General features: G+C 40.6%; 2 protein-coding genes across 2 annotated transcripts in view; one reads left to right on the forward strand and one right to left on the reverse strand.

Moving 5' to 3' along the window:
- The window catches only part of LOC143295747 (transmembrane protein 87A-like), an 87,056-nt gene extending 70,876 nt beyond the window's left edge, over positions 1–16,180 (forward strand). The window contains exons 11-20 of the mRNA XM_076607370.1: positions 780–879; positions 1,709–1,802; positions 3,934–4,011; positions 4,755–4,863; positions 5,636–5,694; positions 7,356–7,459; positions 8,104–8,177; positions 8,352–8,422; positions 9,302–9,354; positions 11,738–16,180. Of these exons, the coding sequence (XP_076463485.1) occupies positions 780–879; positions 1,709–1,802; positions 3,934–4,011; positions 4,755–4,863; positions 5,636–5,694; positions 7,356–7,459; positions 8,104–8,177; positions 8,352–8,422; positions 9,302–9,354; positions 11,738–11,810 (815 nt within the window). The 3' untranslated portion in view covers positions 11,811–16,180. The remainder of the gene's footprint in view (positions 1–779; positions 880–1,708; positions 1,803–3,933; positions 4,012–4,754; positions 4,864–5,635; positions 5,695–7,355; positions 7,460–8,103; positions 8,178–8,351; positions 8,423–9,301; positions 9,355–11,737) is intronic.
- Positions 12,946–23,243, reverse strand: LOC143295748 (tRNA (adenine(58)-N(1))-methyltransferase catalytic subunit TRMT61A-like). Its single transcript, XM_076607371.1, has 3 exons — positions 22,587–23,243; positions 19,440–19,703; positions 12,946–18,245 (listed from the first exon to the last, which is right to left on the reverse strand). The coding sequence occupies exons 1-3, from the start codon at positions 23,032–23,034 to the stop codon at positions 17,782–17,784; spliced, it is 1,176 nt and encodes a 391-aa protein (XP_076463486.1). The 5' UTR covers positions 23,035–23,243; the 3' UTR covers positions 12,946–17,781.
- Between the last annotated feature and the right edge of the window lie 324 nt (positions 23,244–23,567).

The following is a 23,567-nucleotide window of genomic DNA, read 5'->3' on the forward strand; positions in this document are numbered from 1 at the left end:
GCTTAGTTTTAGCAAACTGTATTGCTTAACAAGTGATGTGAAACACTTTATTGCAGATAGCTATGGAAGGCTTGAGACTGAATGAAAAATGAGGAAAGTGGCAGCTTCTTACATAGTTTTGGATATAATTGTGGTTGTTTTGCTGCTGTGGCAAAGGATAGTGTTGCAGACTGATGACTGAGAGGACACGGGTTCAAGTCCCTGCTGAGGTGGGGGGTTTTTTTGCCCCAAGGCCGTCCCCTCATGCCCAGTGTAAAGTATGCTATGGGGTCAAGTTGGAAGATTGGGACCACACAGTGGAGGATCATCCACTTCATAGATGTAACTTTGGGAGTGTTGCTCAAATTTCCCAACCAACACTGCAGGGGTACATAACTCTCTGGCCAGGTTGATGCCAGGATAGCTTACAAAAGCGAGCATGGAGAACAGCCTTGTCAAGTGGTCCCAAAACTTAAAGGGACATCCACAGCGGCATTGTCATTGCCTGCATCCTTGCCGGCTTGCTGTCACGGTGACTTTGGTTTCAAACCTTCTCCACTTCCATGCTTGGGGTTAGTTCCTGTCAAGTTCTTCATTGTCAGCAGGTTGGACGGACATGGTGGTGGTCTTCACTCTGGGGGTGATGCTCACTCAGTCTGGCTCCTCGACTGATTTCTGTGGTGAGAAGGGGGGCATACTAGGTGGTGTCCTGCATATGTTGAATCAGGACAGGCACTACTGAACATGATGAAAAGTGACTTGGCAACAGTGCAGGTTTTCCTCTGGTGTGTGGTTTTCAGTGCATGGTGCGGTGATATTTGCGGAGCTGGTGTCATGCCTGAAGCGAACTCTGGCCAGGATGTTGGTCATCATTGTCAGTCTGGGCTTCGGCATTGTCAAGTGAGTCCGTGTGTGGTGACTGGGTACAATGTGTGTGTGTGGTTTTGTGGGTGTGTGTGTGTATTTGTGTGTATGTGTGTGTGTGTAGTGTGTGTGTGTACTAGAGGACATCTTGTTGATTTTCTGTGTGTGTGTGGTGTGTGTGGACATTGTGTCCATGAGCGTGGTGTGGGTGTATGTGTGTGTATTTGCGCGTGTGTGTGTGTGTATGTGTGTGTGTGTACTAGAGGTCATCTTGTTGATTTTCTGTGTGTGTGTGGTGTGTGTGGACATTGTGTCCATGAGCGTGGTGTGTGTATGTGTGGGTGTGTGCACTGGAGGTCATGTAGATTTTGTGTGTGTGTGTGTGTGGTTGGTTTTTTGTGTGTGCGTGTGTGTGTGTATGTGTTTGTTCACTGTCCTCGCCCACTCCAGTTACGAAATGTATAGGGTAAAATACTTTGAAGTTTAGAGCCTGGATATCTTTTCCCTGAGACAGACCAGCGGGTTACACACAGTTATGCACATGCGCTGTCAAAGACAGTCACTGCATTGTAAAAGTCATCTGTCTCATGTCTCCTCTGATTTTCTCCTTTGAACCCGATGCCTGGTTGCTGTAAAGGTAGATATTGATGAAGGGTTATGTACCACCTTGTAGATGTGTAGGAATGGTTATGTACCACCTTGTAAATGTATAGCAAGGGTTATGTACCACATTGTAGATGTATAGGAAGGGTTATGTACCACCTTGTAGATGAAAAGGAAGGGTTATGTACCATGTTGTATATGTATAGGAAGGGTTATGTACCACCTTACAGATATTGATGAGTGGTTATGTATGACCTTGCAGGCCACGTTTGGGTCAGGCGTTCCACAAAGTGCTGTTTGTCGGGGGCCTCTACTTCATCCTGGCCTCTATAGAGGGCTGCATGCGGGCCAGCTCTGTGAGTTGTTGGGCACATCTGTGTGACAGATATATCTGTGCATGTGTGGTAGATGCGAGATAAGTCTGTCTGTGTGTGATGCCAGATTAGTCATTATGTGTATGATGCTTGCTGTTATATCATATTTTACTGACTTCAAGGCACTTCTGATTAGCACCCTCCAAATTAAAAGAAAAATTCTGACTTTAATTACACATACTTAACCGTGACCCACTGGTGCAGGCTCTGGCAGGGGTCTGGATTCCTGTCCTGTGCAAACTACCAGTCTGCTATGTGGAGAAATGAAAAGAAGCTGCGGCAAATAGTCTCCCTTGGTTGTTACCTCCCTTGTGTTACTGGCAGCAGCATCCTCTTTTCCAGGAAGCACACCCTCCAAATTAAAAGAAAATTCTGATTTTAACAAAACATACGGCACAGCATGCTAAAAGGCACACATCAAAATGATAAAGGGAAAAAAATAGAAAATTTTGAGCATTGACGGGTCATTTGCTGTTGCTGCCATTGTTGTGTTCATACCTTCAGTTGAAGTCTATCTTTTTACAAGTCTTGATTCATGTCAGCAGTTTGACAGATTTGAATCCTCCATTAGGTGCATAGTATTACAAGGCACATAGGTTGAAGTGGGGAGGAAAGGTATCACCTCGTAGTCTGTAGAGTACAGTAATAAAGTTGCTGCATGTGCTTGACAATCATGGTGTTAAAGAATAAATGATGATGATGACTTACTATTTGTTTAATGCAATATATAGGCAGTAATTAAATGCAACAATATGCTTATGATGGTAATTCATTACAGTTATTTCCTTCTTTGATTTTGTATTATGTCATGTCTTTTTTTGTTACAAAGATAAAACATTTTTGAAATTGCACTAAAACCCAGAAAACACAGCATGGCTGCATGAGCGGTGGGGTAAGAATGGTCATACACTTAAAAGCCCACTTATACATACAGGTGAACACAGCAGCTTCAGCCGACAAACACAGAAGAAAAAGAAGAAATTGCATGCACACACACAAACACACACACACACACACACACACACACACACACAAAGGAAAAGAAAAAAGCTGTCATGTCTGTCTTTTCCCTTTTTTTTTTTTTTTTTTTTGAAGACGTGGAAAATGAATCATTGCAGCAAAAGGATGAACTAGCTTCAATTTTGCCTGTTTTGTAGGGTCCTACGAAGTCCTCAGGGACATCATGGCGGAATAGATTAGGTTCCAGTGTTCGCCAGCGATTAATAAGGTTCGAGGCCCCGTTTCAGAATGGCGTTGTGTTCTTGGGAAGGCATTTTACTCCGATTTTTCCTCACTCAACCCAGGTGTGAATGGGTTCCTAACTTCAGTTGGGGAAGGTGACAGTGGTGGAAGGAGGGGACTGGGCTCCTCTTTCCTATGCTAAGACCTAAACTGTGGCTGTGGGACCTTCAACCAATTTTGACCTGTGACGTGCATGAACCGATACTGATCTATGTGGCACAGAGGAGTACAGGAGCCTGATGTGTGGGTATGGGGTGGGCTTCGATTACAGAAGGAGGAATTTGTGTTCGGGCCGTGGTGTTTGCATACATCTCATTTTGTTTGGCTCATGCGTGTTTTCTTTCCCTCTGTTCTGGGTGGGATGGCAGTGAAGGGTGAATATATCAAGAACTGGAACTGGGGAGGTTGATTATAGTAACTTATATGTTTTCATTAGTTTATTTCCTTTTTTTGGCTGTAGTCCCTCTTTTAGGGGAAGGGCTGGATATAAAAAAAAAAGCATGTGCCTTGCTTTTGCTTTTGTTAACAGGTCAAAGGTCCCAGAGCCTATTACAGCCATTGGGGCAGTGAATTCATATCCACTGTGTTTAGAGCGTGGCATAGGAAGGTGGGGCCCAGTCCTCTCCTTCTGCTGTTTAACCATCCCCAGCTGAAGTAAGGTACATTCGCATGAGGGTGGAGGATTGAGGAAAATAAAGAGGAAAGTGTCTTTTCCAGGGACACAGCACTATGCTCAAATTGGGCCTCAAACCTAGATCACTGGTGAACACTGAATCAGAAATCCAATGCCGTACTGATTCTACCAACATGCAGTTTCTATGCTTATCTGTTAACTTGTAAAGTGAAGAATTGGTGGATTGTGTGTGTACAGCCCAAAGCGGACCAGTCCAGCCAGTTCCTGCTGGCGGCTGTGCCCTTGGCTGTGCTGGAGGCCATCATCTGCTGGTGGATATCCTTGTAGTGGCATCACCACACACTGTACTGCAGGTTTCAGTGTTTGGTTTTCTGTTGGAAAGTTGTGCAGCGGTGGTTTGTGTTGCTCATAGACCTTTTCTTCTGTTGTTACTTGATTGCACACACAAATACATGCACATGCACACACCATCCATGATTTTCAGGTTGCGAATTGTGATTTCCTGGGAAATCAGAATAAAATCGTCATTGTTTCCCAACAGAAGCTGCCATGAACAAAATACCAGACCAACAGTCACAATTGCTGAGTGGTTAGACCATTGGACTTTTATAAAAATCTGAGGGTCCTGGGTTCAAATGAAAAAATTCCAGATCTATCTGTGGAGTCTTGTGAGTACCTACATCCCTATTTTGTGCATAAACACGCAGAAGATTGCCTAAATTCCTGTTTTGTGCACGAACATGAACATGCAGATTATTGCCCAAATCCCTGTCTTGTGCATAAACAGGCAGAAGATCAAATACCCACATTAAGGATCCATCATTTGATTGGCTGTGGAAACAGGAACAAACCCATTACACGTGTCCCAGGAAACTGAATGTGACTGCATGGACGAAGTGGGTAGTAGACAAGTCACATGTCAACTGAACTCTTTAATGTCCATTGGAAAAGAAGAAAAGGTGTGTGTTTGTCCATGTGTGATGACTTGTGTTCCCGCTGTGTTGGGCTGGGAAGTGTAAGGTGGTATTGCAGACCTGTGTTTTCTTTGACTGGCGCACATCTTTTCAAGCCTGATCCAGACAACACGCACCCTGCGACTGAGACGGAATGTGGTGAAACTGACCTTGTACAGGCATTTCACCAACACTCTCATCTTTGCTGTGTTGGGTAGGTTGATGTTTAGGCACGCTGTCACTTTCGGTCTGATATTTGTGTTTGTATTTCTCTTTTTATCACAACAGATTTTCTGTGTGAAATTAGGGCTGCTCTCCCCAGGGAGAGTGCATTGCTACTGTACAGCGCCACCCTTTTGTTTTTTTTTCTTTTTGTTTTTTTTTTGTATTTTTTCCTGCGTGCAGCTTTATTTGTTTTTTTCCTGTTGAAGTGGATTTTTCTGCAGAACAACCCTTTTGTTGCTGTGGGTTCTTTTACTTGCGCTAAGTGTATGCTGCACACGGGACCTTGGTTTATCGTATCATCTGAATGACTAGCGTCCAGACCACCACTCAAGGTCTAGTGGAGGGGGAGAAAATATCGGTGGCTTAGCCGTGATTCGAAACAGCATGCTCAGATTCTCTCGCTTCCTAGGCAGACGCGTTACCTCTAGGCTATCACTCCACATATGAATGATATACAACACTTTCTTCTCTATCACTCACTCAAACTTTATTTATTTTTTCTTCTGTACATTTTTCTTGAGGTATGCTGCTGTCTATTATACAAGTGCTACAGTTTGTATCTGCCTTTTTGCTTGTCCTGTCTGTCTGTCATTGTCTCATTCATTCAAACCTTTTTAGCTGTATTCGATTTGTCATTTTGGATGATCCTTTTTCCTGTTTTCTTATGTGTCTGAATGCCCTTTTTTTGACTGTCTGTGTGTTTCTGTATTCATTTTACCCTAACAGCCCTCTCACCAGTCTTTGATATCTGTGTTTTGCAGCATCTGTGGCCTACATGATCTGGTTCATGACCCAGCACAAGTTCAAACAGTGTATCAAGGTAAGAGGGGGTGGGCATTGTCATCAGGCTGGCTTTGTACTTGTGGAGGTGGGATTGTCGAGGCTTGGTACAAGCTGAAGTATGGTAAATACATCTCTTGAAGAAGCATGTGCTCTCTCGTTCCCTTTTCACATGTCTCAGCTGACTAAATTGTAGAAGTGGTGATAGGAGTGGCAGTGTACATTTGTGTCTGTGCATGTGTGTGTGTGTGTGTGTGTGTGTGTGTGTGTGTGTGTAAGTGTGCACTGTTTGGATGGAATGGTTGAAAACAGAAACATGTGTTTCCAAATATTTATCATGTTGAGTGTTCTCTTTCAAGAATAGATTGTGGTTTGGTTGCCATTTTGTTCTCATACTCTTTACCGTAAAGGAAGCTTTGGGTCTTGGTAGACCAGTGAGAGTATTGTGATGTTTGTGCAACAGATTAGAGGTGTGGTGTTTATTGGTATAGGTTCTCTGATTCAAGATACATTGTGTTGTGCTGTGTATACATCAGTGAGAGGTGTGTGTGTACATGATTGCATACAGGCGGGGTGTGTGTACAGGACTACATGTCATACAGGTGTGGTGTGTGCATACAGGTGGGGTGTGTGTACAGGACTACATGTCATACAGGTGGGGTGTGTGTACAGGACTACATGTCATACAGGTGTGGTGTGTGTAGAGGACTACATAAAGGTGTGCTGTTTGTACAGTGAGAGGGTGTGTGTGTGTGTGTGTGTGTGTGTGTGTGTGTGTGTGTACAGGACTACATATAGGTGTGCTGTATGTACAGTGAGAGATGTGTGTCTGTGTCTGTGTGTGTCTGTGTGTGTACAGGACTACATATAGGTCTGCTGTATGTACAGTGAGAGGTTTGTGTGTGTGTGTGTGTGTGTGTGTGTGTGTGTGTACAGGACTACACATGGGTCTGCTGTATGTACAGTGAGGTGTGTGTGTGTGTGTGTGTGTGTGTGTGTGTGTGTGTGTACAGGACTACATATAGATGTGCTGTATGTACAGTGAGAGGTGTGTGTGTGTGTGTGTGTGTGTGTGTGTGTACAGGACTACTTATAGATATGCTGTATGTACAGTGAGAGGTGTGTGTGTGTGTGTGTGTGTGTGTGTGTGTGTGTGTGTGTGTACAGGACTACATATAGATGTGCTGTATGTACAGTGAGAGGTGTGTGTGTGTGTGTGTGTGTACAGGACTACATATAGGTGTGCTGTATGTACAGTGAGAGGTGTGTGTGTGTGTGTGTGTGTGTGTGTACAGGACTACATATAGATGTGCTGTATGTACAATAAGAGGTGTGTGTATGTGTACAAGACTACATATAGGTGTACTGTGTGTACAGGACTATGTATTGGTATGGTGTGTATACAGGACTACATATTGGTGCGATGTGTATAGAGTGAGGTGTGTGTGTGTGTGTTTGTGTGTGTGTGTACACATGACTACATATAGGTGTGGTGTGTATAGAGTGAGGTGTGTGTGTGTGTGTGTGTGTGTGTGTGTGTGTACACATGACTACATATAGGTGTGGTGTGTATACATTGAGAGGTGTGTGTTTGTGTACAGGACTACATATAGGTCTGGAGTATGTATAGTGAGAGGTATGTGTGTACATGACTACATATGTGACGTGTGTACAGTGAAAGTTGTGTGTGTGTGTGTACAGGACTGGAAACAGCTGTGGGTGGACGAGGCATTCTGGCACTTGCTGTTTGTCATCCTGCTCTTCATCATCATGCTGCTGTGGAGACCCACTGCCAACAACCAGAGGTCAGTCACTGCAGCATGAGGGCTGTGCTTTTCAGGTGCTTGTGACAGAGGAAAAAAACGTGTTAATAGTTTCTTTTATGATGTTGGTTGCACAACTGAAAGATTGTTTCTCCTGTGTCATGTTGTTCACTGGATATTTAGTGTTAAAGTGATTATATTGGAAATAAGTGGTAATAGTACTTTGGTGAGAAACCTTGTGTGTGTACATTTTCTTTTTGGGGAGGGTTTTTTTTTGGGGGGGGGGAGCATTGTTAATGTGCTGTGTTCTGCTTTGTGCCAAGGACATGCAAGTTGCACACTTGCATTTTTTGTTTTTGTGTATATGTTTTTATATATGATTTTTCTGTACTACCTGTCACTGTGTTTGGGTTCAGGTTACATGTTTTTTTCATCCTCTGATAAGAAATTGACTGAGTGTTCAGTGTCAGAAGCCTCCCTGTGTGATTATGAGGTATTTGAGCCTGATTTTCTTTTTCAGGACTCTGTTTCCGGTTCTGTGGGATCAATATTGACAGTGTTTTCAGCCGTAAAATAGCCCTGTGTGCTTAGTTGGGCAGAAGTGATGATGTTGACAATGGCTGACTGTGTCATACCAAATTGTTTTATTTGAAATGAATGAAGGGTGCTGTGTTGATGATGTGCAGGTACGCCTTCTCTCCTCTCCTGGATGCTGCTGATGAAGAGGATGAGGAAGATGCCATGATGAATGATGCCTTTGGTGAGTGTCTGCTTTTGCGATTTTGTCAGGAGATTTATCTCTGAGAGAGAGAGAGAGAGAGAGAGAGAGAGAGAGAGTTTATTTGTCCTCCCCTAGAAACAAAAAGAACAATGTAGATGTAATGTGATCAATGACTTTGAGGCGGTCCTTTTCACCAGTGCTTGTGTTGGGCAGATGGCATGAAGATGCGAGGGGTCAAGGCCACGAATGGGTCACCTCAGCAGCGAGACCCCAGAAGTAAAGTGGTGAGTGCGCTCGTCGTAGAGACGGCTTTGCCACGCCCCCAGTGCTGTGCAGCACAGGATCTGTTTCATTCTGCAGGGATTGGATAGTTTCTAAAAGTCTTTGAGAATTTGTAGAAAAAAGAAACAATGACATGCCTTTTTTAAGTCCTTAAATGTCTTAAAATTACCCATGTTTGTAAAAATGTAATTGTTCCTAATTTTTGGTTTCTGTGTTACTGAAACAAAAAAAAGTGTAAATTGTTACAGTTGGTGATACAGCTCAGTAGCAAAATATTCCTCCTGAATTTTACTTGACAGTAAGATAAATGAAAAAAGAATAAGCCCAGATCCTGAAAGTATTTTCTTACTGAAATTGCTGTTCTCATCCCAGTAGCAGACGACGATTCATGCCAGGTGCATAAGCCGGGATTCAAAAGTACCATGCTGTTGCAGATTCCTTATTTGATATTATTAAGTTTTCGGCCATAGGTGTTTTAGGGGGTTTTTATGAATAAAAATTTGTATGAACCCTTTCTGTTCTTGTTTTGCCATCATCAAGATGAACACATCTAGGTGTTTCTGTCTGTATATAGATCTATAGAGTTAAGAGATGCTCCCAGTGGGATCAGAATCTGTTTCATTGTAGAGGTCAGTTGTAGCTATCATTGTACCATCCCAGTGTTGACGGTTGAGCATAATTTCTCATCCCCACAGGATTTCATAAATAAAGTAACAAAATATAAATATACCACATGGGAAAAGTGCTTGGTCAAACACACACACACACACACACACACACACACACAGAGCAGTTATAAATATTTCATTCTGGCATATATTGGTGAAAGAAAAACTGAAGATGGAGTGCCATATAAATTGTGTGCATGTGTGTTTGCGCAGGAGGATGATTTGAAGTGGGTTGAGGAGAACATCCCATCATCTGTGGCGGACAAGTAAGTAATCTTTGTGGTGAAGGATCCACATTGAAAAGGTGTTGCAGATTCTTGTGTGTGTGTGTGTTGGGGGGAGGGGAGGGGGGTTGGGGCATGGGTAATGGGGTGGATGGGTGTGTGTTTATGTGTTTGGGCTAGTGTGCTTTTATGTGTAGTGGTGGGCCTGTGTACTTTTGTTTGCGCTTTCATATCTGTGAGACTGTGTATTTGTTGCGTACATGTTGTGCATGTGTGTTGTGTGTGTCAGTGTACATTTATGTGCTTATTTATTTATTTATTTATTATTGTTGTCATTGTTATTCATATTGTTTTTCTACATTGCATTTTGTTAATGTGTTTACTTACTTTTTGTTTTATTTTATATTCAATCTTATTTATTGTAAAATTTATTTATTCATTAATTTGATGACTTATCCATTTAATTGTTTATTTATCTTTTCTTTTTTTTTCTCCCTCATGGCCTAAGTGTGTTGGGTCACATTGCTGGTCAGGCATCTGCTTAGCAGATTTGTTGTAGCGTGTGTGGATTTGTCCAAACGCTGTGGTGCTTCCTTTAGTAACTGAACTGAACTGAATTGAACTGGTGTTTGAAGAAAAAAAAAAGAAAACCCAAACCACCAAGATCTGTATTTTATACGTTTTCATGGTAAAATCATCGTAGTCTTACATGTGATTTGTATGCTTTAGACCAGAAATAATATACCTGTACATGGATGAAGGAAGTTAAGGAAGATCCTGAATTCAGTGCAGGAAAATTGAATGTGACAACCATCCAGGATAGGCAGTACTAAGTCTGCATGCTGTGGATAGTTAACAACAACAGTCTGATGTCCATCCATGTGTGGGGTGGTTCGCAAAATGTTCCTGTCCATGCCAGTCACAGCCACCACTGCACAGAACACACCTCAACATATATTGGTGCTTTACACTGCTGGTAGGACTTTGAACGGTCTACACACTCACAAATTGTTTCCAGGAATTTGGGGAGGGTGGTGGGTGGAATCTTCTCTTCCACCTTTGCATTGACCTGTTAAGCCAGTCTTGTGCATGCTGATATCAAACACTGACTGGACCAGCCGCTGTGGAGAAGTGGTTAGTAACGCAGACTGACGACTGGGATTATGCAGGTTCGGTCCCCATCAGAAGTGTGGGTTTTTTTGTCCCATGGCGGGCTCCTACCCAGGGTTGAGTGATTCAATGGGAAGACCAAGACCACACAGTCAATTTGTTGGAAAATTGATGTGAACAAAAAAAAAAGACAAAAAGGAAAAAGGGAAAAAAAGTTGGTGGTGGTTGGTTTGGTTTTTTTTGCCACTGAAGAAGGCATGTGAGGCACTAAAAAAAAAAAAAAAAATCCTGGTGCTCCATGACCTGCATGCAACTGAGGCAAAAAGAAAAAAAAAGACCACACAGTCAAGGTTCATCCACTTCACAGCTGCGTCTGGCAGTTTTTCTCCAATTTCCTGACCAACACTGCAGTTGTCTGTACCTCTCAGCCTGGTTAATGCTGGGATATTTTATGAGAGTACAGCCCAGTCAACAAATCCTTAGCTTATTTGGCCCTACAAAGCAGCGTCGTCATCACCCCATCATCATGAAAATATAGAAAACAGAAATGTCCCAATGTCTGGGGACAAAAAACCCGAAGAAAGAAAAGACAAAACAAACAAAAACCCCACTGTTACTGGACAAGTTTATGAGCAGATAGAGACTGGCACTGTATGCAAAACATATACCATTTCCAGGGCATTCACCGGTGAAGGAGATATGTTTGGTACATAGCAAGGCCTTTCTTGTGGACATGTTTGGTACATAGCAAGGCCTTTCTTGTGGACATGTTTGGTTCATTGCAAGGCCTTTCTTGTGGACATGTTTGGTTCATTGCAAAGCCTTTCTTATGGACATGTTTGGTTCATAGCAAGGCCTTTCTTGTGGACATGTTTGGTACATTGCAAGGCCTTTCTTGTGGACATGTTTGGTACATAGCAAGGCCTTTCTTGTGGACATGTTTGGTTCATAGCAAGGCCTTTCTTGTGGACATGTTTGGTACATTGCAAGGCCTTTCTTGTGGACATGTTTGGTTCATTGCAAGGCCTTTCTTGTGGACATGTTTGGTTCATAGCAAGGCCTTTCTTGTGGACATGTTTGGTACATTGCAAGGCCTTTCTTGTGGACATGTTTGGTACATAGCAAGGCCTTTCTTGTGGACATGTTTGGTTCATAGCAAGGCCTTTCTTGTGGACATGTTTGGTTCATAGCAAGGCCTTTCTTGTGGACATGTTTGGTTCATAGCAAGGCCTTTCTTGTGGACATGTTTGGTTCATTGCAAGGCCTTTCTCCGTGATAGGTATGGCACATCACAATGCTTTTTCTCTGGTTGCAGGGCCTTGCCAGCTTTGCTGGATTCAGATGAAGAACTGATGACCACAAAATTTGAGATGTCCAAGATGGAGTGATCCTTCCACAACTCGTCCCTTTTCTGTGTCTTCACTCCTCCTGAAGCTTGGCTTCCCCCTTCACTGGTGTACATGAGACGTGCTGGATGTGTTGGCCCCCCCGCTGACATGTTTGTCATGGACAGTCCATAGTTCTTGGTGTCAGCTGAGTTTTCAGTTCTGAGTGGAATTTGGCTGAAGGTTCTTGGTACAGAATATCTGAGAGAGAGAGAGAGAGTGAACAATGTATGTGTGTGTGTGTGTGTGTTTTGTGCTTTCAAGTGTACTCTCTGCGTTCAGCGTTCTTGTTTCTCCCAGCCTGCTGACTAAAGTCTCCCTTCATGCTTCTGGTGTTGTGAGAATGATGATGAAATGTGAGGACTGAAAAGGATTTTCACTTCAGGTGGTGATGTGTGGACTGTGGAAGATATCTGGTAGGGGAGTCAGTGTTGGGCGTGTAGCACCTGGTCAAGTCTACAGCATGGCTGAGCTCTGTTGTATTATCTGTGCATGTAGTTCATGTGTGGAGTATGGGTTCCAGCTCATGGTTGGTTTATTTTTTGTTTGGTTTTAATTTTCTTTCTTTCATTAAATTGTTTGTCTGCATCATCTTATGTATTGAGTGCTTTTCAGTGAAACTGACTGTGTATTATGTCATGAAAAAAAAAGTTCCATGTGTGCAGTTATTAATGTCGAGAAGACATGAAAATCCTGTGCCTGTACATCTGATAGTCATTGCTTACAAGATCTTATTTACTGTTTCCTCTGTTCTTTTTTAATGCAAAGTCCCACTGTATGGATTAGAGCATGCATGTGGAAATTGAATGAAAAGTCCCTTTTTTCCTATTTGTTTATGCAGGTGAGATCATTTTAGGAAGTCATAAGCCTTCGGGTTTGTAAGCAGCATATCATTACTCTTGATTAATAACAAGAATGAAAAAAACCATCTCCCTGAAGTTGCAGTATGTTGTCATCATCACTGAAGATGTTAGATCTTGAGGACTCAGCATGTAAATTAACCTATTTCACATGTGTCAGAACTGAATATATGTCAGAGGTGGTGAAGTACGGAAAATGCACTTCCGTGTGACTGAACTTTGTTTCTGGGTAAATTTGCAGGAAAAGGGGAAGCAGGTGTGTTTTGTGAGTGTGTGTGTTGTTTATGTGTGTGTGACCTGTATCAAAACAGTATGTTTTTGTTTACTTGTGCACAGAAGGAAAAAATCATAAAAAATTGTTTGGCATATGGTGGTCAAGATACTCTTGGTAAGTACGGTTAATATATAAAAATATTGAAATGTTCTGGTACTCCTAGTGGTAATGGTAAACATGTATTAACTTTTGCAGTACTCTTAGTGATTTATGGTTGATAAAATATATATTTAAATCCTTTTAAATCTTCTGCCCTTAGCCATGATATGACAGTATTTTTTGGAATCACCTAATTACTTTGGAGTGTGTGGAGTGATGGCCTAGAGGTAACGTGTCCGCCTAGGAAACGAGAGAATCTGAGCATCCTGGTTCAAATCAACTGCATGCAGGAAAAAATACAAAAAAATGGGTGACGCTGTAGTATAGCGACATGCTCTCCCTGGGGAGAGCAGCCCGAATTTCACACAGAGAAATCTGTGTGATAAAAAGAAATACAAATACAAATGCAAATACTCAGCGTTGAAAGTTCAGATGAGCTTCATTCCACAGTCAGCTTAGTTCTGCAATCAACTGACATTCAGCCTTGTAATGTACTCAACACCCAGCACTGTGACTGGAGATGGTGCCAGTCCCGTAACAAGCTTTCTGTTCTCTTCTCACGCACACCACCAGAGATGCTTGAATTCCTGAATACATTCTCCTTCATTTCATGTGTACTCATGTGGATATAATGTTTGATTTATACCTGATGTAAAATAGTCTGTGTATCTGCTAAGTCTGATGGATGTCTTTTCTTTTTTTCTGTTTTGAGCCTGTTTCTGTTTGAAAATAAATAAAGTATTGTTTTTGTTAAATTATATTAATGAAGGTTAAAACCTTTTATCATCACAAAAAACAACAACAAAAATCACAAAGGAAAACAAAAACAACAGCAACAAAAAAACAAAGGAAAAATAGTAAATCTGTTAACAGAGAAGTAAAGTCTTAATCAGAATGTTTTTATACAATTTTAAACCTAAACTGAATGAGCAGTAGTGATAATACTGAACCTGAGCTTAAGCCTAAGGGGTAGTCTTTGCCAAATGAGTATGGCTTCTCCAGGGAGAATATCGCAGTTGAGGCTTTTCAGCAAAGTATTCCAAGAATTACTGGTGCTATCTTGAAAGTTTGTTTTTGTGTAAAATTCTGCCATTTGTATTTTCTGAACGGGCACTTTTTGTCCACAACATTGCCTCAGCTTTTCTTGACCTCTGACCCGTGATAGGTATTTATTTTAGAAGCAAGTATCAGTGTGATCACTGTGTTGCAAAAAGAAAGGAATGTGGTGTATTGCATTGAGATGGTCAAGATCCCCCAACGTTATGATTTCTGAATGTCATTCAAACAGTCTGTCAAAGTTCAGAAATGACAACTCAGTTCTTACTAGACAGGTAAGAGGCACTCTGCAGTTGATGCATGTGCACTGTAATCAATGATGGCAAAACTTTTCTGCCTGTGTACAGAGATAAATGTTGTAATTCTTTACAATTTGCATTAAACAGTGCAAGACTGATTTGCTCATGTTTTTAATTAGATCTAGTATGACTGATTTGCTCATGATTCTAGTTACACGTGACTACAAAAAAAAGGGGGACTTCACCAAGATACTAAGATGTCTTCTTTGAGAATACAGGCAGGTGGAAGGGATTATTATTTTGTTTATTTGTTATTTTCCTAATATCGTAACATTGCTGCTGTGTTTCAGAGAAATATGAAAAAAGTTGCTTGCTGTGATGTCTTCTGTATTCTGATGGGTTGCCTAATGATGTACAAGATTCTTATCTTTTTATACGCAAACAAAAACTATTGAGAATGTGATCAGAGTGTGTGCTGCATGTTTTGCAGGAACTTGCTGCTTAAAAGACAGCTTTTAAAACTTTGAGAATGAAGACTTCTAGAGAAGAACAAGAGATAACAGATTGACAACAGTACTGATATTAGACCATTGCATTACTGATACAGTGTTGCAATACTGGTAATTGTGTCAGTTTTAATTTGGAACTTGAACTTGCAGGTTTTCCTCAGTGCACATGAAAAGCTATTGCTGGATGTACAATCACAACAGAAAAATACTGCGAAAGAACTTTTGTAATTTACTTTTATTATAAATGACATTATACATGTATCAGTTGATTTTAAATATGTGTCCGGTGTTTTGATTGTGCTAAATTAAACATAGTATTTTTGTAGAAAGGATTTTTTAATCGCTTGATACTTTTCTCCAGATACAATAATAGTCTTGAGGTACATCCATGTAAAAATGTCTTCCAACACAGTAGAGGAAAGATGACAAAACTCTGACAGATGGTGGATGCATCACAACAGTTAACCTGACTGAAAGTGTTTACAAAATTCAAGATCTGTTTTTTCTAGAAACTTCTTGTTAAGTGGTAAAATAAAATGAGAATAAAGAGACTTTAATCAAGAGTTGTTTTTTTTCTGCAGGTGGATAGCAAATGAATGAAATAGAGCCTTGAAGTATTTTAATCAAAAGGGCATACAAAGTCCGTTTAGTCTCCTGCTCCATTTCCTCACTTAAAAAAAAAATCCCCCTCCCCCCTTTTTTTAAAACTGAGTTTGCTATTTTTGTACTGGCCTGTTGTGATCATTGAGAAATACAAGAACATCATACTGAACATGGACTTTACATCTTCTGCTGTCCCTGTGACCATGGCTGGGAGCAAATGGAAATATGGAGGGGGGGGGGGGGGGGGGGGAGAATTGGTGTCCTGTTATGCTATGTTGAGATAACTGATTAGATCCTGTCAATTATTCTGCAGTTTATGTTATACATGTGAGGGGGGGAAGCATTTTGAGATAATTCTGATGTTACTTTTTTTTTTTTAAAGCCTGCTGTGTATGTTCTGTCAATTACATTGATGTTTTGTTGTCAGGAGAGAGGACTTTATCTGCTGCTCTGCAAAACAAAATGGTGAAGCACAGTGTTGCCTCTGCTACCCTCTCCTCACACCCCACCACCTCTTCAACCATACCCCCCTGATTATTTTTCCGTTATCTTTGTGTGACTATTGTGTAAATTTCACTTAGTTGTGCTGTACATATTCATATTTATGAAGATCATTCATTTGGATTGAATTTTCTGTTGATAATTCACTGTATTGAAAGCAAAGAAACAACCTGTCTTTTTTGTTTTGTTTTGTTGACAAATCTGTAAATGTAATAAAAAGCTTTCACTCATTCAGATTGTGTTGTTTTTTCTGTCCTTGGAAAATCTCAGACAGACTGATTGCTGCAACATATCTGGAAACTACACTAAAATCTTGCCTGCAAAAATATCATCCATTAATATAGATGCAAAAATTTGATAATTTTCACCTCTAACTGTAAGAGGTGAGTGTTATGCTTGTATTGGCAAGAGTCAAATCAAAAAGGCAACTGGTTAGAAAAACATCAAGAAATTCTTTATTTCATCCATATGAAGAAAAAGACTCATGGCAAAAAAATAAACAAAAAAAAAAAAAATCCATATCATGTCAATCTGTACACAAAAATGGAGAGAATTTTTCTGAAAACACACACATAGCAACTAATGATTAGATTGTAAAATAGAATCAAGAAGGGGTGGAAAATTATTTTTTTAAAAAGGGAAAAAGAAGACAGCAATGGAGGATGGTGAAATTGTGGGTAAAGCTTTTTTCCAGAAGGCACACTAATACTTTTTGCCATTCCATCCATTTCACTGTGTTGACGGAGTTTCAATCTGGCTTGTCAACTGTTGAAAAACCTTTCTGCACACTGACACTGTTAGAACATTAAAAATTATTATTTTTTATTATTATTATCATAATTATTATTACTACATTAATTTTTATTATTTTTATACATATATATTTTTTCTTCTTTTTACCTTTTTTCCTCAAGGCCTGACTAAGTGCGTTGGGTTACGCTGCTGGTCAGGCATCTGTTGGCAGATGTGTAGCATATATGGATTTGTCCGAATGCAGTGATGCTTCCTTGAGCTACTGATACTGATACTAAATATTAACTGAAAGTTGTGAGATTCCTCTTCATAGTTACCAACATGTGCACAAAAATTAAATGATGGCAAATCACTTTTCAAATGGACACCCTCTGTGCAGAACTGGAAGATGCTACAGATTGATGAATGCAAAACTTGCATCTGAGACCATCTGTTATCTTGGCAAACAACTATGTTAAAAGGTTTGATGAACAGAATATTCATTATAATTTATATTGTTGTCCAAAGACAATGAACAGTTTTAAAAGGCTTCCTACAATTTTCTTTTTCGTTCGTTCTTTTTTGCTGTTTTTTTTTTAATTCAGTGTTGACAGTAATACCAATTCATGATTTTATTATTTTTAAAAAGGGGGTAGTGATCACGATCCTTATTTACTAATTCAGTGAAGTAGAATATGCAGAGACCTTTAACAAACAGGTTTTGAGCCTTCTTTTGCAACACACACATACAACTATCAATCAAAAAGAGCATCCATTCATACAACATACAATAAGATTGAACATTTGCTGGAAGCTACATCATGTATGTATACATGTAGAAAACACATAAAAATTAACCACATGTATGCATTCATATATGGCAACTTCAGAAGCAAACAGTAAACCACCCTGTGGGAGCTGTGCACACATACACTATACTCAAAGTTTCATATGCACACACACACACACACACAGCTTGTAGGTTCTCATGTGACTTACACAACTGTTTCAGTTGATATCCACAATACCTACACCTTCCCACTGATCAACCAAGAACACCAACATCCTTCCACCAATCCCCCACCAATCCACCACCCACACTCAGTACACCGAGGCAAAAGTCAGAAACCCTGTATGGCCCTGCATGTCCTCTGGAGGAGCACCTGTTCGGAACTCCCGACCTTCCCCTTTTCTGCACCCAGTGGGCACTGCTCTGGAACTCGGAGCCCCAGCTGGCTCACTGCTGGCTTGAGAGCCAGAATTGGTTTTTCCAACGTCCTTCATACATTCACCTCTGTCACCACCCTCCTCTATCTTTGCTGCTTTGGCGGTGCTACCTTGTGAATCAGACACTGCACGTGTTTGTCTGTGAATGTTGCTTTGGTCTGTGGAGGGTGGAGCTACTTGATCGCCAAAGTCCACGTGGGGCAGTTTGACGTTGTGGACACTGAAAGGGCGTGCCAGACACTCCAGCGTGACCAGGTTGGTGAAGCCATGCTGGGTAAGCGTCTGACACGTCTGCTGCACCTGCTCCATGCATGGCGAGAAGCTGCAGATTCGACCCCCTGCAAAGTACAATGCACATCAGAAGTTCTGCGTGTGGTTTAAACATTTTTAATATCAAGAAACAAGACAAAATACAGCATTCAATAAAGAAAACTTGAGCAACAACAAGAATGAACTTATATTGTGCTTTTTCATGTAAGTTCTGCATGGAAGTTTTTCATGTGTACAACTCACTCCAACATTCACTTTCTGACATCTCACAGTGGGTCTTTATGTCTATAATCGTTTTTTAGCCTGTCATTTAGGCATACATACTCCATTTTCACGGTTGCACATGTTTGGAACGTACATGTTTCTAATGTGCACAAAGCGCCAACATGCATTATGAGCATCTTTGCAGGTCTACACATCAGACAGCTGACCTGGAAATTTTTTCATGAAACATTTTGTCTATGGATTGATCTGCAGCTGAATAAATCTGTGTCCAACATCTAAAGTGTTGGTTGTGTATATAATGAACAATTGTAATTTATCTGTTCTATCTCTCTCCTCACACACACTGAGTCTTACACATTAACTCACTCGGGATGGAAAGTTTTCTCCCTTGCTTTTCCCTACAGATGGCCCATTTGTTAGGGTTAGATTAGAAAAAAAACACACCAAAAACAAAACATAAGGTAACTGAATGAAACTCGCTGTACTTGACCCACTGACCCATCTCCTCTCGTTGTATGTACGTCTACCTTGAATCTGAGTCACTGTCAGTACCTTCTTGCTGGTAGCTTTTTTATATATTTTTTTTGCTGCAGATACTTCATTCAACATGTTCATCATTTTCGTTGATGTACGAACCTTCAGTTTCAAGCATTTCAATCACTTCAGCAGCCGTAAAAGCTGCTGTCATGATCTATTTTGCTCCAAAAATTTCCACTTGTATTGCCTGCGACACCATTTTCGATACATACGCAGCTTGTCATGTGGGGTGCTGAAGTCAATTGGTTGCCAGTGAGTGTGTTGTTATTATGGAATCTCATAATGAAACTTTCCCTTTGACCTATGCAGCTGCAAATGTTATGTTACCTCATGAGAAAAACCTGGAATATTTCTGGATTGTCGAAACCACTATATCATTCCATTTTCCAGAAACGCGCCTTATGTCAGGAACACTATAGCATTACATCGTCCAGAGTGAGTTAAGACACTCACAAACATGCCTGTACACACACACACACTCATCACTTTCAGTAACTGACCTGACTTCAGCGCCTTTTTGGCGTGACCGACACAGTCCCATGGTGATGGCAGGTCCAAGAACACAGCATCTGCTTCCTTCACCAGCTCAAAGCCCTGAGCACAGACGTCACGATGCTTTGCCGTCACGCAGTCCCCCAGGCCATGCTCTTGGAACTCCTTCTGGGCTGCAGCACACCGCTCAGCATGGAACTCAAAAGTATGGAGTCGTCCTGTTGGCATCACGCTGCGAATCAGGGCATGGGACAGAGATCCACTGCCGGTTCCTGAAAGGAAGCATTTCTAAGTAATGTAACTCATCTGATTTCTTTTTTTTGGTTTTTTGACTCACTTGTGTAAACAAAGTGAGTCTATGTTTTAACCCGGTGTTCGGTTGTGTGTGTGTGTGTGTGTCTGTGTGTCCGTGGTAAACTTTAACATTGACATTTTCTCTGCAAATACTTTGTCAGTTGACACCAAATTAGGCATAAAAATAGGAAAAATTCAGTTCTTTCCAGTCATCTTGTTTAAAACAATATTGCACCTCTGGGATGGGCACAAAAAAAGAAAGAAAAAAAAAGACGCCTAATTATATGCAAACTGCATATATTTTTTGTATTCTCTAAACTTGGCACTTTGATCTGATATTCTGACCCAACAACAAGAGCAGTCATTATTATCATTTTTTGTTCAAACAGGAACTTCTTTTGCTAAGCATGGAAGTTTTATTTATTTTGCAAACGTTTTGGTGCAGATAGTAAAAAAGGAAAATTAATCTGTAATTAATGCTAGGGGACTTAATTCGAATCTGATTAGGACTTTTTTTTCTTTAACGCGAAGCTTTATAATAATAAATACAGAACACATTTTAACGATTAGATTTTTTTTTAAAGTGTATCACAAGTGAGTCTTGAAGGCCTTGCCTCTCTTGTTGTTGTGATATTCAACTCATTCAACCCCAGGAAGTGTACAGCCTTTGTAAGCTCCTCTGTCATTTCAATGCGGATAAATGAAGAAAATATATTGAATATACAGTTTTTTCCCATCTAAACTGACACGTGGGGACAAAGCAGGCAATACTGTAGAAGTTACTTCCTTTTGCTTGCCGTTTATGCATACGTGTATGTGTACACCATTTTATTGAAACATATGTTAACATCAAGGCAATACTCCAACATAGAACTGCATGAGTTAAGTTTCTTGAGTTCTTTTAAATTTTCTAAAAAATATAATTTAATATGGGCTGATTGTTCAAAGGTTGATTTTGGCGCATTCAAAAGGTCCAGAAATGTTCACTGCGGGAGATGGAGGAAACTGATGGATGGACTGAGAAACCATACACACAGGCCCACCTTCAACACACAACTGACAGATAATAGAGACATGGAAGAATCTGGTAAACAGTGCTTCAGTGTGGTGTCCCAATGACCCCCCACACAGTTAAGGAAGAAGTGAAGAAGAATGTGCAGTGTGTAGTGCAGTGTGTACAGTGTTCATTCTTGCTTCAAGTGATTTGATCGAATAGCAGATAAAAAAAAAAAAAGAAAAAAAAAAAAAAAAAAATCAGGCTGCATATTCTCATGGATCACTAGTATTAACTCTGAACTGATTCTGGAAACTGAAAACAGATGAAATTTTTCAATTATTGTTGTCAATATGAAATCCCTTTGTACAAAGACAAAACATTTCCAATTCTTAACATGTTTTTCCATTGGAAATTTTCTGTATGACAATCAACTTCAGTTTGAAATAATTCAGAATTAAATTTGGAGCCCCGTTAGCTCTCTGTTGTATTTCTACTAAGTTTGTTGATTTATTTTATTCATACTTTTTGTGATGCAAAATCAGGAGAGAAGAATGGGGAAAGTAGTGATGATATGAGGTTAAGTGTATGTGGGGTGGGGAAGGGGATGGATTTTTGTCTCAAGTCACAATTGTGGATGGACATAAAACAAAAGAAAGAACAAATGCATGCACACACACACACAAAGTGAATCATACAATCACATGTATGCCAAAAATAAATCTTGTTTAAAAAAGAAATCAGTGTAAAAGCCTGCAATGTACCAGTCACTGCTTTAAGTGCGTCTGCGTATACTGTCTGTGTAGGTGGGTGGGATTATTTGTGTGTGTGTGTGTGTGTGTGTGTGTGAGATTCATTGAGATGTAGACCACACAGTATTGTGTCTGAGAAAACAAGTGGGTCAGCGGACTCAATCAAAGGAAGATACCATACCAACTGGGCTCTGAGAGGCAACAAAACTGAACTGGCTGACAGCCAATAGTAAATGTGAAACATTCAGGATATCCAAAGAACTACATTGTTGAACTGACACCTTACAGATGACCACCCACAACTAGCCACTTTGCTAACTTATGCACCGACTTTGCCATTACACACAGCCAGCTGTGAGTGGAGCTTCAGTGCCCAGAACAGAGTGTTGACAGCACACTAAGCCCGCTTATCAGCTGACATACAGAACAGGCTCTTGCACCTCATGCTGGAAGGGGGGTGAACAGGCAAGACTTTCCATTTCTCATTTTCTGAATGTTCCGGAAGTCAAATAAATCAAGACTTCTGTATGGTCACAGACTCACACACCAGGACAAAGAGAATGGTCACAGCAGCCTTAAATTCTATGTGAAATCCAGTCAATCAAGAAAGTAAAATGAAGTTCTTTGAAACTTCAAACCTAACTCTTAAGTTATGATACATTTTTGAAAAGTGTCGTTTTTTTTTCCAGTTCTATGATACTTGCCAGCTAAAATCTATACATTATTAGATGAATATGTACCTGAAAAGTAAAAAAAACAACCCAAAAAACAACCAACCCCCCGCCCAAAACAACAACAACAACAAAAAACAACACAACAACAACAAAAAACCAACCCTGATTTTTCCTAAGCGTTCAGATATTCTGACTTCTAGTTCTACTAGACTTTAAAAATGTCTTATTGAATAATTGACTTTCCTTGAGCTAGGACATGTGTCCTAAGCTTTTAAATTTTCAAATCAGTGAAACCCTATCTCCTTTTTTCAATTACATCATTGCCTTATCACTATTATCAGATACCTCAAGCTCGATCTTGACAGTCTTAGGAGTCTGGTGGATGAGAGTTTTTCCGGATAACATTGATTTAGTATAGTACTCATGCAGTTCAAACCTCACCTGCTTCCACCACCACGGAGCCAGGCTTGAGACCAAGCTGCAGCACGATCATGCTGATGTCTGGCGTGTAAAGGATCTGCGTTCTGTGGGGCAATGCCAGGGTCCACAGCTCGGACGTCGGCTGCAGAGGGTACAGCCAGCCTTTCGGGCAATCTACTTTCACCCCATATGGGGCCCCAATCAAACGATCGTGTTTGAGAGCTCCATAGCGGTTTTGGTTCACGGACCCACGTGTAAGTTTTACCGGTACGAGGTTGTCGAAACCCAGATACAACAGTACTGTATCCCCTTCTCTCATTAGCTTCTGAGTCCTGGCAAAACTCATGATGTTTCCTAAACTGGAGGAACAAAATACAAAACAGAAACAGGTTGGCACAATGGCAGCAGTTGTGAAATTTCGTCTGGTGCAAATATCGCGCAATCTTCCCGGAAGCGAAAGTTGAAGCATGGGACAGAACTCTAGCCATGACAAGACCAGTTAATTATATCTTGCAGCGCATTCTTGTGCGATTCCCCAACTTTCACAGAGCGCTGTTCAAATCAAGGAGTATTGTTATGTAATGCTACTGCACTGAAGAAAAAGTATTTCGTGTCAATAGAAAGGCCTGTTTTGTTTTGTCGTATTTCATTTTCCTCCCGATGGTAGCTTGCTGCACACCCGGGCACCACCCCGCGGCTCCACTCCTGAAAAAAGAAGAAGAAAAAGACGGAAAAGTAACAAACAAATAGATGAATAAACAGATCAATAAAAAAATTGATCAAATAGATAGATAGATGGATGGATAAATGATTTTTTTAAAACCTGTAAATAAAAATAATAACAACACACGCTTACTTTACTAATTTCAGCTTTTTTATTATTTTTTTTATGCCACCTCAGTCACCGGACGAGCAGTTTCATGAGCATTACCTCAATCCTGAACAACTGAAGCAGCCACGCACATACAATATGCATTTGTGCTGATGCTGTGCTCCTCACCA

The sequence above is a fragment of the Babylonia areolata genome, chromosome 21, assembly GCF_041734735.1.
Source record: "Babylonia areolata isolate BAREFJ2019XMU chromosome 21, ASM4173473v1, whole genome shotgun sequence".
NCBI lineage: Eukaryota > Metazoa > Mollusca > Gastropoda > Neogastropoda > Buccinidae > Babylonia > Babylonia areolata.